At 42.9% G+C, this 20,419-nt stretch overlaps 1 protein-coding gene across 1 annotated transcript in view; it reads right to left on the reverse strand.

Annotated features, from left to right (window-relative positions):
• The window catches only part of LOC144769080 (E3 ubiquitin-protein ligase RNF14-like), a 176,611-nt gene that overhangs the window by 54,088 nt on the left and 102,104 nt on the right, over positions 1 to 20,419 (reverse strand). The window contains exons 6-7 of the mRNA XM_078653079.1: positions 5,690 to 5,838; positions 1,357 to 1,487 (exon numbers count right to left, since the gene is read on the reverse strand). Coding sequence (XP_078509205.1) covers positions 1,357 to 1,487; positions 5,690 to 5,838 — 280 coding nt within the window. The remainder of the gene's footprint in view (positions 1 to 1,356; positions 1,488 to 5,689; positions 5,839 to 20,419) is intronic.

Here is a 20,419-nt window from a genome sequence, read left to right on the forward strand (position 1 = left end):
GGTGGTGCGATTCTGGAAACGTATACATGAGATTATGGATGATGTCACGGGTGTTGTTATGGGGCCGGAGGCCCGGCAATGCTTATTGAATGTATGGGGTCCGAATGATTATGACGTGTCACAGCTTCGATGGGTGACCTTAGTCAATATGGTCGCGAAGAGAGATATTGCCCAGTTGTGGGGATCCCCGAGGCCGCCCACAGTGACAACTTGGAAAGAGAGTTTGGACTGGTGCATGTTTCGAGAGAAAACTGTATATATTGCAAGAGGCAGACCCAAAAAATGGGGAAAGATTTGGACTCCTTGGAACACATACCGTGGAGATATTTGTGCCCCCCCCCCCCCCCCCGCTCACCGCCTCCCAGAGTCCTCCTCAGTCGCCCTGAACTACATCCCTTCCAGCTGTGATATGTCATGCTGTTCATATGCAACTCTGCCTGTGCCTCCCTCCCCTCACCTGTATTCAGAGACTTTGCTTCTCCTGTTAACATGTGTCTCCCGTCCTCCTTGAGCACATATCTAATGTCTGTATTCATACTGTACTGCCCTGCTGTTTGTTTGATGTTTTGTTTCTTTGTGTTTCAAATAATAAAAAGTTACAAAAAAAACAAAGAATGGTGGGCTTAACAATGGTGAAACATTGGTGAAGTATGAGCGATTTGCTCTCTTTTCGTCGCGCCTTAAAAACATTTCTATTCCCTTAGTTAGTGTGTTCTGTGCTGTTTTATTTAGTTGTGTTGTGTAGCTGCCTTGTCTGGCGCCAAGACGCTCCTTAGCTGGAGCATTTGCGCGCCTAATAAAAACCACATAACATAACATAACATAACATAACATGTTGACGGAATTGAGCCATAATTGCACTTGAATGGGTCAATGAGGCCTGACGTTGGTCATTTCCATTTCGCATAAGCTAAGTTGGCGAATTTGCAATTTCAACTTTTTGATATCCATAAATGCAATGTAAGTTACTCACAAGAAATGTAGGTGATGCAAAGCGCATCTTGTGCATTCTGAACATACACAAGTACTCGATTTTATGGGTGCAAGTTTATTTGTGAATTTAAAAGAGTTTTCTTCCTCAGATCTATCGTTTTAGTTGAGGTGTTAGTAGGGCTTGGCAGACCACCCACCCTCTGCTCTCAAAATTGAAAGCATAAAAAAGGGATCCAGTCGCCAACCACCCAATGACACCAATACACCTGCACACACACACACACACACACACACGTGCAAGCACAGACACATGTGCGTGCGTGAATGCACAAACACACACAAAAACACAGACAATATGTCTAACAAAATATTGTTCGTTTATTCTTTGAATGCAAATTCATAAAGTACACAAAGCATACTTACTTGCAGGAGCATTTCTTTCTAGGTAAGTCCTCCCCTATAAATATGGTGTCTCGATAAATAGGAAGAGAACAGATCCAGCAGAAATTGAGTGCGCATTTGGCACAGGTCATCCTGTGACAGCCTCCATTCTTCTGAAATGTAACAAATCAATATGCACCATTACCCACAGTGTCACATGCTGAGCCACGGTATGTGTCTAAATGCAAAGATGAGGGAATGCCAGCTGAAATTACGATGCACCGCACATAACTTATAACCCCAATAGTCTTAAGTGAATTGAAGCTTTTTCAAACATAAATGGCCTAAGAATGAAATGCTGGAATTTAATGTTGTTGAAAAAGCCGTTTATGAGGTTCTAAATTCCCACATATCTGTCAGAATAGTTTTCTCTATTTGGACTATGAATATGCCCATAGGAAGGAATAATGGGAACCCGAGATTGGCATCTTGGTAGATACAGAGGGGTTGAAGGAACACAGGAAAGAGAGAGCACGCCCAAATTTAAAAAAGAAAAGAACACTGCCAGAGGGTTTAACACAGTTACAGATGACTTTAATTCAGGGGATATAGCAGGAATGAGTGACAGAAACACTAGGCTTGCTTCAAGGGCCAGGAGAGTTTTAGGTAAACACGTTAATGCCTCATGTAAAACAACTGTACGAGAACAGTTAATGGTGAGCACATTTCAAGAAATAGTAATAAATAACTGTCAAGGGAACATTCAGCATTTACAAATATAGGCTGAACTGCGAATGAAGGACTCAGATGCATAGACTCTCTGCACCACATGTGAACTGTCTAACAGCACAGCAGATGCAGAGGCTATATTTTGGAACCTCCTTTTCCTCTTCCAAACAGAACTCATCTGCTGCAATGTGGCCAAAAGACAGGATTGTTGTGGAGAAACAAAACACCCGGGACATTCCTGAGGGGAATCCTTACTGGCGATTCAACAAATGGAGAACACGCTGCCTCTACTACAAATTACCAATTATCCATAGAAACAAGTCTCTGTGTTGGTTGAGGCCTATGAGTTAATTGACCATGCTGAACAAGTATGACTTAAGACTCTGTCTTTCAGCCTACCAAGTGGTGCAGGTCTCTATTTCATATGTGCTCTCTAAAAAAAGGGATCTTTGGATGTATGCTTGGTCCATTGAATCTGAGACCTGGGTAGATGCCTTAATAATAACATTTGCAAAATTTCCCAAGCTGGTGGTCAGTACAAACATACATTCCTTGAGTTATCACACTAGGAAGATAAATGTTAACTTGACACTTTGACACCTATTACGATGGTGACCATCGGCCAGAGGCTTGACGGCCACCATCAATGTTTCAATTACGACTGGCTGATAAAGATGCAGCCGGTCGGAATTGAAACTGGACGTTCATTCCGGCTGGCTTTGGAGGGAGTCAAGGAGCCCATCAGCCAGTTGGAACTGGCCCGTAATCCTAAAGGGCAGGCCTTTCCGCATTTGGGATTACGATGCACGGTTTCCAGCATGGTTTCCATGCCAGCCTGTCCGACATGGAAACCATGTTGGAAAGCGTGTTTGGGGGACCCCAGCAGGGCCCCCTTGAGTGTGCGGCCTCTGGTTGGGGGTCAAGGGGGCACATATGGTGTCCCACCTTGAGGTGTCTGCCACAGGATGCAGGGATGAACCACACCTTCCATTTCCTGGTTGACGGCCATAATGCGTGCTCTCGTAGGGAAATGTAGGAATCATCCTAATTGGTTGGCCAACACCGCCGACTGGGTGTGGGTCGGTCCTAGGACTGAGTCGGTGTCGGGTGGATTCGGCCCCTTTGTGCGCTGCAGGTTCAGCATCAAAGGGCTCTTTTGTAGATTGACACACATATCACAACAGCTTGCCTTTGCATGGACGAGGAGTAAAGTGAGGACAAGGAACATGCTGAATTAGTAGCAGGGTTAAGGGGTAAGATATTTGGTGCTATGCAGCAGGCAGTAATTGATTTGTAAATAACACTAAGAGGATTCCACTCTTATTATGCACGCTAGAAAAGAAACTAAAATCTCATGAAGGAAAGCTGAAAAGGAAGTACAGGTATCTTGATAGTCATGGCTCCGATCCACACTCTTAGGCCCATATGTGGGGGCCATTACTGTGGTGCTTGTAGCAGAAAGGGGTTATAGCATGTAATCAATGTGATGGGGTCTTAGGGAACTGCCCAGACCTCTTCAGGGTGGACGTCACATAACCACTACTCAGGTGTGCTTTAGGATTGTAACATTCCACTTCTAGGTGGCTACCTCAGACCTGCTACTGTGGTGACAGTGGTTATTTCTGGACAACCCAAGACACCATGGGCTCAGAGCACAAGAGCTTGCAATGCCATTAACTGTCTCTACCTACTTTCTACCAAACATACTTGCACAATCCAGCTTTTTTAAATTGTTTTCAACTCTACTACACTGGTATTTATATCGCTTTCCATACCCCCTGTAAATCCTAAATCACTTTTCAAATAGCTGAGTAAGTAACTACTTAATATGTCTCCTTTATAAAGTACTTCATATCTTGACGAGGTCAGGGAGACCTCCGATTTTCAAGCGGTTCCTGGAAGCACTTCAGTTGTATTGTTGAAAAGTGGGAAAATGTTGGGTACAATGCAGGTATGGAGGGAGGGTAGAGTTGGTGGAACGCAAAACAGTGGATGTTGCAGAGAGTGAGAGGATAAACACAGCCATCCATGTGGGCATCCATCATCTTTGTGTATAGTTTGTTATAAAAAGAGGCAGCTGGTAATGTCATCTGTATTGTCCACAAGTTAGTGCTCTTGTCATACATTATCACAGAAATGTGGTTAATTTTGGGGAAACATGCCAGTTTTTACTGCTTTTATAAATCATAGGTGATTGTGGACTGCCCTTATTTTCACAGGCAAGTATTTCACAGGTTGCAGGTTCGTACTGAGAAGGACCTATCACACATATAGGGTCTGAACAGAAGGTTGATTAGCAATGATGCCAGCAGACAAGAATGACGATTTCACAAGGGTTACTGGTTCCCATAGGTCGGATTTCATTGCAGACAATGCAGCACATGCTTCTCTTAGTGCAGGGAAGTGGGTCATGAAACTGACACTGTTTTCTGATGTATGATAAACACTTTTTGCATTGTAACAAGAGATGCTTCAGTGCATGGAGAGAATTAGTTGCAATGCAGGTGAGAATGTCAAGAAACAAAAACTGTACACCTATGTAAACCAAAGGGCATTACTTTGGTCATGCCAAGATGGGTATGCAACGTTTACAACGAAATTTTTACAACGCACTACCATTACAACGCAGGTATTACCACGCATACCATTACAACGCATTGCGCTGGGGGGCGCTCTAGGGTAAGTAATAAGTTTAATTTTCTATCCAACACCTTCCCTAGTGTCCACGGGGACTGGAGTTGGAATAGAAAATTATACTTACCACTATCCAGCACCTCTAAGCGCTATGCGTTGTAACGGTATTCGTTGTAAATATCGCGTTGTAAAGGTATGCGTGGTAAAAGTATGCGTTGTAACGTCATACATCCCCAGATGCATCTTACATAGTCATAGTGCAATAATAAGTGCATTAAAGGAGAAGCATGTGCCCATGGCCATAGAAACACTCTTTCAAAACAGTATGATAAGGAAGGGGGAACAATGTGATCTGCTCATGTATTTTCACAAGTAAGCCAAGCAGGCTTGCATAAAAACTCTTTGCAAATCACAAGACATTTTCTTCCATGAGGGAACTTGTTTTATTCATGGAAATTCATGAGTAAGTAACAGTAACCACACCTAAGTGTGGAATAAGACACTACTACTCAGAGAAAATGCTTTGTGAATAAGGTTCAGAGATTCTGCGGAAGGCCTGTCTAGTTTGTCAACCCTAAACTTTAATGCAGAAATGTAAACGTTTGGACAACTTTTTATCCTATCCCATAAGTGCTTTGAAGTGGATGCCAGCTGTGTAAATGCGTTTCAACAGCTATTCATGCCTTCATAAGAACAAGCTTTGTGAGGTTTCCCAAACAAAACTTAAATTCCTCCAATTTCCTCCCCTGTATTTCATTTTCTCTCAACAATCCCCAGAAGCATATTGTGAATTCAGGTGGAAATCTTAATTTGCAATATGAGAGTATATGGACAATAACAAACCATGCAGTGAGCTTGACGAAGCACACCTTTGGGGTATGATCTTAGCTAGACAGGGCCTGACATACATGTGTGCCTTCTTGTGAACAAAAACATTCATTATCTTACTCATTCATTGATTCAGTCATTTATTCATGGAAAGATTACATGAAAATATAGGTTGTGAACTCACCTCAATGTTCACTTCACACTGAGGGCACTTTTTGCAGTTTTCTTCGATACATTGGTTACTAACCCCTTCTTCCCATTTCTTGAATTTACGTTGTTTGCGACTTAAAGGTGTATGTGGTAGAAAAACAGTCTCTGATTCCTCATCTTCTTCTGTAAATAAATGTATGAATGATTGAACCTATATTAAGGAATCCTTATATTAACAAACCATGTCATGAAGGCTGTTAAATATGAAATCCCAATCATTAAGGCGCTGCATAATTAGGTGTGATTCATCACTATTTACCTTTGTGTAATTGTGACTTAATACAGACGTAGGAATGTTTAACTCAGCAGTTTCCAGGAGTAAGACATAGGTACAGATATGGGTTGGTTTTATTTGCTTGCACTGCCATTAATAAAATGTTTATGGTGGCTATTGTGACGAAAATTCTGAGGGATTTCTGAACATTTTATTACATCATAGGTTTGTGCTAAGCCTGCACATTGAAACCCTGATTCATTCCCTTTAAGGATTATCTGTTAGCCACTTTAAAGAGAGTGAAACTGCTCCACTGTTCTAGAGTCATTAATTCAATCAATCAGTTCATTTGTAGAGCGCACTACTTACCCGTGAGGGTCTCAAGGAGCTGGGGGGGGGGTTGCTGCTACTGCTCGAACATCCAGGTCTTGAGGAGGCTCCGGCGAGGTGGGAGAACGATCAGCTGCCGGCGGCCACTTGACGGGTGCGTGGAACGGTGGCGAGGGCGAGGTCAGTGGAGCGAAGCTGGCGGTTCGGGGTGTAGAAGGTGAGTCGTTTGTTGGGGTACGCTGGTCCAGTGTTGTGGAGTGCTTTGTGAGCATGGGTGAGGAGCCTGAAGGTGATCCTCTTGTTGACAGGGAGCCAGTGCAGGTCTTTCAGGTGGGCTGTGATTTGGCTGTGGCGGGGATGTCGAGGATGAGGTGTGCAGAGGCATTCCGTATGCGTTGTAGTCGTTTCTGGAGTTTGGCTGAGGTTCCTGCACAGACAGCGTTGCCGTAGTCCAGTCTGTTGCTGATGAGGGCCTGGGTGACTATCCTTCTGGTTCCAGTGGGGATCCATCTGTAGATCTTACGGAGCATGCAGAGGGTGTTGAAGCAGCAGGATGAGACTGAGTTTAATTGCTTGGTCATTGACAACGTGGAGTCCAGGATGACCCCCAGGTTGCGTGCGTGGTCAGTGGGCGTAGGTGCAGCTCCTAGTGAGGCCGGCCATCATGAGTCATCCCAGGAGGAGGGGGTGGATCCGATGATGAGGACCTCCGTCTTGTCCGAGTTCAGTTTCAGGCGGCTGTTCTTCATCCATTCGGCGATGGCCTTCATTCCTTCGTGGAGGTTGTATTTGGCGGTGGTGGGGGCCTTGGTGAGGGAGAGGATCAGCTGGGTGTTGTTGGGGTATGAGATGAGGTTGTGTGATCAAACATTGTTGGTGAGCGGTGCCATGTAGACGTTGAAGAGTGTCCGGCTGAGGGATAATGGTTAGGGTATGCCGCAGATGATCTTGGTGTCTTTAGAGCAGAATGGGGGAGACGGACACTCTGGGTTCTGCCGATGAGGAAGTAGGTGGTCCAGTCCAGTGCTTTGTTGTGGATCAATCAATCAATCAGTCAATCAGAGTACTTGTAAAGCGCGCTACTTACCCGTGAGGGTCTCAAGGTGCTGAGGGGAAGGGGGTGCCGCTACTGCTCGAAGAGCCAGGTCGAGGAGCCTTCTGAAGGCGAGTAGGTCTTGGGTCTGCCGTAGGTGGGTAGGGAGGGTGTTCCAGGTCTTGGCGGCGAGGTAGAGAAGGATCTGCCGCTGGAGGTTGTTGGTTGGATGCGGGGGACAGCGGCGAGGGCGAGGCTGGCTGAGTGGAGCTGGCGGGTGGGGGAGTAGAAGCTGAGTCTGCTGTTCAGGTAGGCTGGGCCGGCGTTGTGTAGTGCTTTGTGTGCGTGGGTGAGGAGCTTGAAGGTGATCCTTGCGTTGTGGAGGTGTGTGCGGAGGGTGTGGTGGCAGACGGTGTCGAAGGCGGCCGAGAGGTCCAGGAGGATGAGGGCCGCTGTTTCTCCATTGTCCAGCATGGCCCTGATGTCGTTAGTGGCGGCGATGAGGGCGGTTTCCGTGCTGTGGTTGTTGCGGAATCCAGATTGGGACGGGTCCAGGATGTTGTTCTTTTCTCGATGACTTTCGCCGGGAACGCGAGGAGGGAGATGGGCCGGAAGTTCTTGAGGTCCTTGGGGTCTGCCTTGGGTTTCTTGAGTAGGGCGATGATCTCGGCGTGCTTCCAGCTCTCCCGGAAGGTGGCGGTCTTGAAGGAGCTGTTGATGATCTTGCAGAGATGGGTGCGATGGTGGAGCTTGCTTTGTTGAAGATGTGGTGTGGGCAGGGGTCAGATGGTGAGCCGAAGTGGATGGTGTTCATGATTTTGATGGTGTCTTCGTCATTGACGTGGTTCCAGGAGAGCAGGGGGTCGATGTGGCTGAGGACGGTGAGTCTGAGGTGTCTGTGTCTGTCGGGGGGGGCCTGGTTGCTGAAGCTGTCATGGATGTCTGCGATCTTGCAGTGGAAGAAGGTGGCTAGGGAGTTGCAGAGGTCTTGTGACGGCTGGATGTCGTTTGAGTTGGAGCTGGGGTTGAAGTGCTCCTTCACGATGTTGAAGAGCTTTTTGCTGTTGTGTGCGCTGTTGTCAATGAGCTCTTTGAAGGAGGTCCTTTTGGTGGTTCTGATGACTTGGTGGTGTCTGCGGATGGCATACTTGTAGGCTGTGTTGTTGTCCGGTGTCTGTTCTTGGTGCCCCTTCTGCTCGAGCCTACAGCAGGCCTGCTTGGATGCCTGGAGGTCAGGGGTGAACCAGACGGCTTTTCTGTTGGTGGGTCTGTTCGAGGGTTTCTTGATCGGGGCGAGAGTGTTGACGCAGTTGTCGATCCATTGCTTGAGGTTGAGGGCGGCGGAGTCGGTAGTGTCCGTTGGTAGGTTTTGGGCGAGGGTGGTGGCTAGCTGGTCAGTGACTTTGCTCCAGCTGCAGTGGGGGCCCATTGTGTGCCGTGGTGCGTGCAAGGCTTCTTGAAGGTGAAGTGGACGCAGCGGTGGTCGGTCCAGTGGAGTTCGGTGGTGTGGCAGAAGGTGACGTGGTTGCTGGTGGAGAAGATGGGGTCGAGCGTGTTTCCGGCAGAGTGGGTGGGAGTCGTGATGAGTTGTTTGAGTCCAAGGTTGGCAAGGTTTTCGAGCAGGGTGGTGGAATTGTTGTCGTTGGTGTTCTCGAGTTGGAAGTTCAGGTCTCCGAAGAGGATGTAGTCCGTGGATGCAAGGGAGTGTGTGCTGATGAGTGCGGCGATGGAGTCGCTGTACTGCGGCCGGGGGCCCGGTGGTCTGTTGATGAGGGTTCCTCTGAGGGTGGTGTTGGGGTCAGTGTGGATATGGAAGTGCAGGTGTTCAGTGGGGCTAAGCGTGTTATCGGTGCTGGTCGAGACTCTGAGGGTGTTTCTGTGGACGATGGCGGTTCTGCCTCCTTTTCCTTTGGTGGGGTCCCTGCAGGTGATCTTGTAGCCGTCAGGGATGGCTATGGTGATGTCGGGTGTCGAGGAGGGGTTCATCCAGGTCTCGGTCAGGAAGGCGACATCGGGGGAGCAGTAGTCGAGTAGGTCCCAGAGTTCGATGGCGTGTTTGCGGGCGGAGCGGGTGTTGAGTAGAATGCATCGGAGGCTGTTGCATCCTACACCCATTGACGTGGTGGTGGTTTGGAGGTTGGTGTAGCTGCAGTTCCGGCAGGAGAAGGGTTCATGGGTGCGGTGTTGAGTGCGTGGAGGGTGCTGGTGTTGTAGCGGCATCAGGTGTCGTGGTGTTCGTGAGGGCCAGGGGGTGTGGTGCTGGGTGGGGTCCAGGCGCGGACGGGCACAGACAGGCTTGCCTTTGGCGTGTCTTGGGCGCGGCCGCACAGTGGCCGCCATAAGAAGGGGAGGTGGGAGGGAGGAGCAGCTGGGAGGTGGGAGTGGGACGAATATGCGGGTGGGGTCAAAGGGGACGCAGCGGCGGGAAAGGAAGAACGGAAACGGGTAGGAAATGCGAGGCACAATACAATGATACAGAAAATAAAAACAGGGGCCGACAGGCAATAAACAGAGGCAGAAAGGCAGAAGGGGGCACAGTGGGTATAGAAAAGGATTAGACTAAATAACGGAAATATGGAAAATAAAACAGAAGGCAGACAGGCAATAACAGATGCAGACAGGCAAAAGATGGCACAGGTGGCACACAGATACTTACGGCTCCCCACTGGGCCACCAGGGATGAGGCGCAGGTGGAAGCCTGTGGGTGGAGGAGGGCCTCGAACTCACGGCAGCAGCGAGTGGGACACGGGCCCACAGGTGGTGCTGTGCGGCGTGGGGAGTGACCTGCCTGATAACAGGGTCAAGGGTCGCTGATTGGTCAATTAAATCAGCATACCCTCTGTATATAGGGGGCAGCCGAACATGGGGACAATGAGGGACCGATTCACAAAGTAAATATACACTTTTGTATAAGTTGACGATTGTTTGCTGTTCACAAAGGGATTTATGAGTAGTAGTAAATAGAGTTTATTGTATTAATCAATTGATTACAATAAAAATGTAACATATATCATATATCATTTAAAAGTTATCTAATAGTATAAACAAATCTGCAATTAAAACGTACAAGTCTAACTTACAACAATCAAGTGCAGTACAATCACTTCAAAGTATAAGATTCTGTATGTTCCCGACTTAAGCAATGATCTACATACATTATTCGACTAACTACCACTGCATTACCATCATCTTTAGTTCAGTCTATTATCTTATACTAATATAGTGTGCCAAATGTGCAAGGTAAATGCATCTAGCTTCCAGCAAACTGATTGAGTTCATACCCCTCCTAGTATTAAATGCTGTTCTAATCCAACTTCTACAGTAATTTGCATTTATTGTTCAACCATCAGCTGCTGCATTAATAATCTTTTTTAGCTCAGTCTATTACTTTCACTAATGTACTAAAGTGCTAATATGCCCGATGTGCAAAAGTGCATACAATTTATTGCATTTGTGCAGCTGGTCCTTTTTCTCTAAATGAAGGTCCAATGCCATGTTGAATAAAATCTGTATTGCTTCCCATTGTATAGAGACAATTACACAGATAATCCTTTATAGGCCTGATCTAAAAATGTCATCATCATTATCATTGCACTGCCTTCTCCTCAAACAGTATCTAACAGCATCCGTTGTTGATCTTATTTTAGCATTTTTAAACACAGAGCGTAAATAAATCTTCCGTATAGACAACAGTTTAGGGCAGATACATATAATGTGTATAAAAGATTTGAATATAGTTCAAAAGAGATGACAGGTTGGCCGGGCTTTAAGAGCTGGGTTCCATTTCCTTTCAAACTCCCAGATCGGAATGTAAAGCGGTTTGAATCTTAGAAATTTTCTTTTCACATGGCCAGGTTGGTTTAGACCTGAATATTCTTGGCTCTGTGCAGTATAAATGCCAATTACTTAGTCCGTATGATTGTATTTGACAGCTTGTAACTGCTCTGAGGACCACTGCTTGGTAGTAAACGCATTGCGAATAAGATTTTCTCAGACGGAACAGTTCATGTGCCCCAGCGCCTGTAGGTCAGGCAAGTCACAGGATCCCACTTCCGTCAATATAGTATGCAATTCTGTATCTTCTCTTTCAGTGAAGATGAACCGACCGTGGCACATTGAGCGATATAATTCACAGTACTCCTGTACTGTAATGATACCAGAGACTTTAAAACAAGCTCCAATCTCATAATACAGTGAGAAGTTGCCAGCCGTAAATGCAATGAAGTGCATACGAATTTCATGAAAATAAATTCAAAACTGAAGATGACCTTGTTGCTCATATGTAATGCTTTGAGTGCTGGGCTAATCTCTTTTCCTCTAGACATTGACTATTAGTCCATTCTATGTATTATAAATGTGTAATTGATTAAGTTGATGCTGGAGTCCTTTCAGCGTCTGGCACAAGATCACTAGGTTCTCTGCGTAGTTTATTTTTTTACCACCTAAGTTTGGAGGAATACCCTGGTCAGACTTTAATGACATATCCGTTTCAGCAATGTAGAGGGAGAATAATAACAGAGCGAGGACACCACCTTGCCTATGTTCGTTTTCAGTGCAACATTTAGGTGACAGTGTATTGTAATTGTTGGCTTTACATGTACCCATGTTTCGGAACACAGTTCGATAATAAAATTAAAACGGTTCGGGTCAATTTCCCATGCTATTAGCTTGTTCCACAGCCTTTTGCCAATTAACCTTATTGAATGATGTGAAGTAATCCACAAAACAGGCATATCATGTTTTCTGCATACATGCTTTTTTTCCAAGTAGAGCCAATGTTGTTATATTATCAATTGTTGAACATCCAGAACGAAATCCTGTTTGTGTTATTGGAATTAATCATTTTTCCTCTGCCCAAAGCCTTAGTTTATTTTTGAGATGTTTAGCAAACAGTTTCCCTTCAAAATTTAGTAATGCTATTAATCTATAGCTGGTTGGGTCTGATTTTGGACCTCGCCTATATATCGGATGTGCAATCGCTATTTTCCAGGAAGATGGAATTTTCCCTATGTTGATTACCTGTGAAAACAGCCGTTTTAACAATGAGCTCCAAAAGGTTATATTTATCTTGACTAGATCTATAGGGAAACCATTTGGTCCAGCTGCTTTGGATGAGCGTGAACTTTTTATTAGTTCAGATATTTATTTCTTAGTTATATCCAGAAATATTCCATCAACGTTTGGCGGTGTATAGTAACAGATGATAGCTGATTTATACAGAGCCTTAATATACATTTCCCACTTATAACTTGGGATAAATAAATCATCTGGCTGCGTATACGAAGTTGTACAATATCCCATCAGGAACTAATACGATAGTTCGTTCCGAGATGAAATAGCATGATATAACTTTGCATAGGCATTATGCTCACTGTTCCGCTTTATTTGTATGTTTCTGTTCTTATATTCCCTCTTTAAGTCTTGCAACCTCAGATCACAATCCTTATACATTGAAAGTTTTAGTGTATGTCACACCATCTTGCGGTATACACTATTTGATTTGATTAATTGCTGAGTATTGGGTGAGATTGCTATATATATTCTTGATTTCTGTCATTTGGTCAACAAGATCAATAGTATGTTCTTTAGTATGGATGATTGCCAAGTAGTCATCCAGTCATCCCCTACTTCCAACAGCACAAATTATTTTCTAATACATGATGTCAGTTAGACGCCTTCTCATTTAACATGTTGTTGATTTTTACTGTTAAAAGCAATCATTCTATCACTGTTAGCCATTGCATGGGTCTTCCACTGATCATGTTTAACATTGAAAACTAGCCTTTGACGATCATGATCACTCTCGGGTCTTTGTGTGATAGCATAGTTTTTACACAAGTGAAAACATGAATAATGCACAAATGTGCAATCTATGGCAGTGGAGACCATAGGTCCTCAGGAGGTTGGTGCAACCCGTTGGTCTTCTGCTAATCTTCTATTTAGCGCTACCATACGATCATATGAATACTTAGAGTATTGCTGCTTTTTGGGTTTTTTTGTAAAGAGATTTTTGGATGAGGGACCTTGTAGCTCAAATCCAGTTCCTCAATGCTTGCAAGTTTGTTCTCTGATGGCAATAGGGTTTGATTGAAGTCCCCTCTTCCGCATGGGCTTCCAAAGACATTCTTTTTCGCTTTAATTTCATGTGTAGTATAATTTTAAATTGGTAGATTTACAGATTGGCAGGTCTCCTGAAGACAAATTACACATTGGGCCCGATTCACAAAAGTAATCCGAGACAAAATCCTAACTTTACGGCTTTTGGTATTCACAAAGCGCATTTAGGAGTAGTAAAGTTAGGATTTTGTCTTAGTTAAACTTAAGTTTTGGCCTTAAGTTTAACTTAAGACCAAAACTTAGGTTTAACTGAGACAAGGTTTTGATCTTAGGTGTAGGTATTGGTCTTAAGTTTAACTTAAGACCAAAACTTTAGTTTAACAAAGACAAAATCCTAACTTTACTTCTCCTAAATGCGCTTTGTGAATACCAAAAGCCGTAAAGTTAGGATTTTGTCTCAGATCTGAGACAAAATCCTAACTTTACGGCTTTTGGTATTCACAAAGCGCATTTAGGAATAGTAAAGTTAGGATTTTGTCTTAGTTAAACTTAAGTTTTGGCCTTAAGTTTAACTTAAGACCAAAACTTAGGTTTAACTGAGACAAAGTTTTGATCTTAGGTTTAGGTATTGGTCTTAAGTTTAACTTAAGACCAAAACTTAAGTTTAACAAAGATAAAATCCTAACTTTACTTCTTCTAAATGCGCTTTGTGAATACCAAAAGCCGTAAAGTTAGGACTTTGTCTCAGATTACTTTTGTGAATCTGGCCCATTTTTCTTCTTTAAAACTAGACATTTTTATTCCAGCTTTTGTCGCTCATATCCCGCAATGTTCCACGATAGAATGGAAAAATCATTATACCGTACTTCCCTTACTTCATGTTCATTAGGAGTACTGTTTAATCAGATATGGATATTGTGTTACTCCTGAATTCAATGGCCCTCTAACTGATCGTACATTAGCTTCTGTTTCCTTTGCAGTGATTTGTCCATTTTCGAATCCTATAAGTTCCTCAGGGGCTTTATAAGATGGTCATGTGTTCAGTGTTAAATTTTCATACTCCGGTTAGCTATAGGAGGTTCTTAAAATATGCGGATATTTCGGTTTCTCTGGTCGCCTGATTGTAAGTCCCAGTCTGCTATGGTCTCTTTTACGGCCAATATCCTTAATGTCACATTTTGGGACGGCCATGTTGTTCTAGTGGTTTCATAGTCCATATTTGTTTTATGACAGACAAAATAATCGAACTGCTAAAAACGATTTTGAGTCTAGTTCTTTCAAGTCTTCAAAACAATGTAATAGCTTCAGTATGTTTTGCTGATTTAATATATCATGTGAGCCTTCAGATTTATAGAGAGGTGTAAAGTCAGTCATATATTTTTCTTCACTAAGAGAAGGTTTCTTGCGTATTAACTTGTTATCCTGGATCAAATATCCCTTTACTGTTCTTTGAGTTTTTCATCTGCTTGTCCTTTCAGTGCACACAGGACACCCGGTTTGATCACTTTCAGTTCCTGAGCAGGTTTTCACTTACTCGTCTGTTGCAGTGCTGATTAAATCTATCAGACCTCTAGGATGTTTGCCTTCTATATTTTTTTTAGTAAGCCCCTTTATGCCTTCCATAATCTGTTTCAGTAAATTAGAGTTATAACTTGAAAATGGAGAGACTTTATCTTTGCTTTGGATATAAGTATTAATGATGGACGGCCGTACATTATGTATTCCAAGCTTGGCTGCTTCGCTGTTTATTGGTTGTGGTACTGTTATTGCAGCGCTGATGTTAGGTGGTACAATAATGGTGTTGGATCGGAGCACATATATGTGGACTAGTTATCCAAACATATTGAAATTTCCTTTTCCGGTTTTAATTGCTTCTATTCGGCTATTATAATTTTATCTTGTTCTTCAATGAGACATTGTTCTGTTTGGGATTGAATATTTGCATCAATCTTGTCTATACCATCATTATTTATATTGTTACATGTTTTTAATTTCATAATCGACTTATTGAATAAAGGGAGATTTTCTCTTTGCTCTGGTAATGGAGCATCTAAGATTGTTTGCTTAGAGCCAATACCTCTCTTAGGTTTTCTCAATGTTTTTAATCATCTCTTACTCAGATAAGGAGCACAGCCTTCTTGATGTTCTTCCATTTGCATTTCACTAAAGTTGTCGATTGTAGTTGCTTCTGCTGGGGTCTTACTCATGAGGAATTCTCTCTGTTCAAGACTATTATGATTTGAATTAGTTATTTCATTATTTCTCTCTTTGCTTTCCTTGATCTTCTCCATGGTTGGTGATAGTGCATGATTCTTTACGTGATCCGTTATGAGAATTCCTATTTTTTGGGGTAGTAATTGTAGTGAGCCAACAATATCATCTAATCGCTAAAGATTTTTAGAGGCAGTTGTAAGTTCACTCTTATTCTGTTTAATTGATACTAAAATTCAGATTTTGCCTTTACTGATGCCATTTCTACTGCAATTTGTTTGAGACAGTCGACTTGCTCAGTCAATAGCAATGATTGCTTTGTTAGAATATTCAACATTTGTGACAGTGTATTACTGATTGCCCCCAATGAAGGCAACATCGGATATGTTGGAAGAGTATCTTCATCATCCAAATACTTGATTTCTTTTTTGTCCTTATTCTGAGTTTTTATGTCTTGACTCACTTTAGGACTGAATTATTTTGTGAAATGTTATACTGTAGCTTTGATTCATATGCTGTTAGGTTTGACACATTAACTAAATGATCCAGCTTCAGCAACTGGCCAGATGTTATTGAGACATTAAAGAACTCATATGAAATTTCTACTTGCTTAGATTCTCGGTCATTAGTAATGTACCCGTGTCTTAGAGTATTTGATTCCTTGCGTCCATATATTGAGTTTGTTTCTGAGTTTTATTCCATTGCTTCATTGTTTTGCATTATTTGCTACAGCTGCATTTACATGGTGTATCGATTTCTCCTTTTCCTCTCCAGCCACTCTAAGTAGAGATGACGAAGGCGAGCTCTACAATCGGAATGAAATCAAACCATTCTCCAACCTGTCATTACTATCTTGGATGCCCTGTATAGCTTGATTAGTTTGTGAAACATGTTTGGTTTGTTTGATCTGTTATAACGCAGCTTGAGCCTGAGATAGATTTGTAGTTGTTTCACATCTTAATGTGTCATTTTCATCAGAACCTGAGTCAGCTGCAATCTTTTTTCTCTTAAGACATTCTTAATCGTATGCTGCTTTATAACCGGTGACTCCGTTAAGTCATATGTTAATTTTCTTGGCATATCTTTAAGCATTGTATCAAGTGCCGAGCCCCTCTCCATTGTTCCCTTTATTGCTTTGACAGAATTGCCTCGCACAGAAGCTTTTTGCTTGAACCCATTGCTGTGTCTAAGCAGATTCCTTTTGCCACATCACCCTTAGGTTTCCTTGTTTTCCTTTGAGTTCTACTACTTGTATTTTGTGTACCTTGTGCCAATGTTTACTGATTGGCTTTTCATAATCAGTTATACTTATTTAGCTTGTTTTAATCGATTGAGTAGATGATAAATTAAGATCCAAAACTAATACTGAATACAACTGCAGTGGATCAGATATAGTAATAATCAAACATAATAATCAAACACACGTCACCCACAGATGATTACTCCATGATTGCTCCTTGATCCTAAAGCCTTGACCTGTCTTAATTCTTTCTCGATCCTACTGTTCTAGACTCCTGGCACACTGATTAATTTAATATTGCCTTTTTTTTAGTAACATCCTCCTTTTGCGCACCTTATCAACCTTATTTGATTTTGATATTTGGCCACAATTTAGCTAAGATTGTCCGATCTTATCCAGTTATCCATCTTGCGAGATGAACAAAGGGTACACGAAAAGCGATCATAAGAAACTGCTGAATATTGCCTCACTCCACTTTGTTCCACCAAGGAGCGATGTCGGGGTCTGTCAAAAGAGACTGAGTACAGCCTGGTTGATCAGATGACCTGAAAAACTCAGTAAAAACTCAGCAACATACCAATGCACCAACGCACATTTTGATTTTGCTATCTTTGCTGTCTCTTGCCATCAGATACAACCTGGTGCAATCAGGAGCAACCAAGAGTAAAACAAAAAGATATAGCAGCCAGGAGTAAACCAATCCAGAAAAGTGCTGCTACACCCAGCTCAACATTGCACTTGCACTACAATTTCCACATTGTAAAAGGATTTGTCAAGAAGCAATACTGAAGTTGAGTCAAATATGCAGATAATTGCATTCATTTTGTTTTTTACAATGCAGGCTGCTTTTTCTCTTCCTTTCTTTCTTTTCCCAAGGACATGGGAGATGGAGTAAGTAATGCTGTCAGGGGAGCAAAAGTGGAAACAGAGGAGGTGATAGAGGTGGAAGCCCCTTTGTTATCAAATCCACGTGTGGTTAGCTCCGGTGGGTCTATCTTTATTTTACCTGAGGGGTAAGGGTCGAGCAGGGCCTTTTATACAATTTCAGCCATCCATTACTTTAACGAAGAGTGGATTTGAGGTGACACACATGCTGATCATTTTGTTTCCATGTGGATATTTATTCACTTTATGTATGTAAATATGAAAATTGGGATATAGAAATGATAGTGATGAATGTGTGCTTAGATTTACAGGTTACATTAGCAATACCATTGGTGTAGTATATGGATGTGTTATTGATGGAGGATATTTTGACCTGCGTTGTACATATATATGTATTGTTGTTCGAATGAGCATCGGATCCTTACAGATATTAATTTTTTCTATATAGATGTTAGGATTTCCGGACACAATTTTTATGATAGCCTGAAGAAGGTGGTTTGGACCTGAAACTACCACTGAAACGCGTTGCTTTTGGTCATGTTTAATTAAATTGCTTATATCATGTTGTTATAATCTTTATGAGATGTTATTTTATATGTTTGGATGCATATAATAGCTTTTTAATTGTTAATGTCGATCTAATTTGACAACTGTGAGAAATTGATCTGTTTGATGTATCTTACAATAAGGAGGCTTTTCCTCTCTTTTTAAAAAAAAATATGTGACTGTAGTAATTATATGAATGTTGATTTGTGATTCTAGGCCTCGCACTGAATGAATTTTTACACATTGAATACTATCTTCATTGGCATTTATTCAGTTAATAAAACATTTATATACTGTTCCTTGGCGATTGCTTTGGTTTGTATATGAGTGAAGAGTGAGTGATAACTGTATATACTGGTATGCTATTAAGTGAATCCCAAGGGGAATTTACTTTGACTTATTGACAAGTGCTTGAATGGCATGCCTTTGGGACAGGAATGTCCTCTCCATGATAGATGAGCACGTATCCCTGCCTTGAGTTTCTGATTTTGAAAGTGGTATCCTGACTTTTTACTGTGGCCTTTCCGCCACACTAATCGAGCGCAGAGGCCCAGGCCTGTTGTTACTAATGAGAGGTCCACAACTTGTTCTGTGACCTAGAGGGGCGCACTAGGCGTGCGCAAATAGAGGACAGTATACTACTGCCCCTACATTAGGAATATCACATAAAGCAGTGGTGGCAGCGCCCCGTGTTTTGTTAATTTTTAGTGAGATCAGACCCTTTTCTCTGTGCCAGAGAAAGTGTGGTCTACTGAATTCTCTTGTGTACATTTCTGCTGGTATGTGAAGCCCAGAACCTTGCACTGGTATTCTATGTACGATGAGAGTGCATGTATGAGAAGTTAGTGTGCAGCATACGTATCGTAGAAGGACTCTGTGTGTGCTAAAACTCTGAGCAGTAGAACAAGCGGGGTAATTTTGAGAGCCCTGGATTAGCATTGCACAAGATGGAGGACTGCTTCCTCAGAAAGTGGAAGTGAATTTCCTTCATTCTGTGGCTGGAGAAAGAAGACCCAGACACTGAAGTGAAGGAGCAAGAGACCGAGCTCCCCTTAGAAATCGAATGCAAACAGCTGCTGATTAGTTCTTCCCGAGTCCTGCCATTTGGGAGATAGAAGCAGTAAGGAGTGGGGGTTGCTGATTCTGTTGTTCAAAGTGAGGAAGTTTCTAGGTAGGGCTTGACCTTTAGTTTGTCTGTCATTACTACCTGGGGCTGATCAGAGAGGAGTAAAGTGTGTATGATTCAGCAGGAGGAATGACAATTCAGGAGAAGCCATTTGTTTTCACAGTATGAGGACCACCCAGATATTGCTGACTGGCTCTGGAAGCGAGTATTTTTCTGATCTCTCATCATAGCCCCTGTAATGGACCATGAACTGAAAACAAACCATGAAGTCATCTTGTGATGTCAGACACCATGGCAAAGCCTGATCCCATTCCATAATCCGCAACTGCCCGAAAAAGCCATTAAGTGAGAATCCGGCCCAAAAGCAGAAAGTCCTGCAACAAGCATCTTTCAGAAATGGTCCATGGTCCTGGAGTCTGCATCTGATACAACGGGCCTACCGAACAGGCCCAATAAACTGCGATGGCTCCAGTCCCAAGTGAAATCTCTGCTGTGGTTCTGTGTCAATGGAGATGTCGCTGAAAGCATTAGCCAGAGAACCGCAATCCAGCACTGAAAGACCGCGACAGTGTGAGCAGGTAACAGAGCTTGGCACAGAAGAATGTACTAGAAGAGTAGCCCGAGTTCTGCAGTGGGAGCAGTGATGTTGCCCAAAGCGGTCCTTTTAATCTTGATATGAACTAGTGACTTGATCTGTGAACTACCCTGAGCGAGGAAAGACTTAATGAAATGAATCAGTAGCTATGACTACATTACAGTAGAAGATCTATGGACACAATGACCACAACTAGAATGAGAATAGGGAGGGTTGCTTAACCAGACATCTTAGTTGAATTTATGATCTAGAAACTGAGCCCCATTGCTCTGTTTGGCATTATGTTTTATGTGATAAATAAAGTACTTTATTTTTACTAAGATAAGCATTGGATGGACAGCAAGTGTATTGTTTTTTCTGTTTGACAGTTGAGTTCTGAGCTCTTGCCCCCCCCATACCACTTCCCTGAGAAGCCTTTGATTGCTCACCCTCGCTACCCTGTTAAGTGCGGAAAGGGTGTACTTGGT

This window comes from Lissotriton helveticus, chromosome 7 (assembly GCF_964261635.1).
Source record: "Lissotriton helveticus chromosome 7, aLisHel1.1, whole genome shotgun sequence".
Lineage (NCBI taxonomy): Eukaryota > Metazoa > Chordata > Amphibia > Caudata > Salamandridae > Lissotriton > Lissotriton helveticus.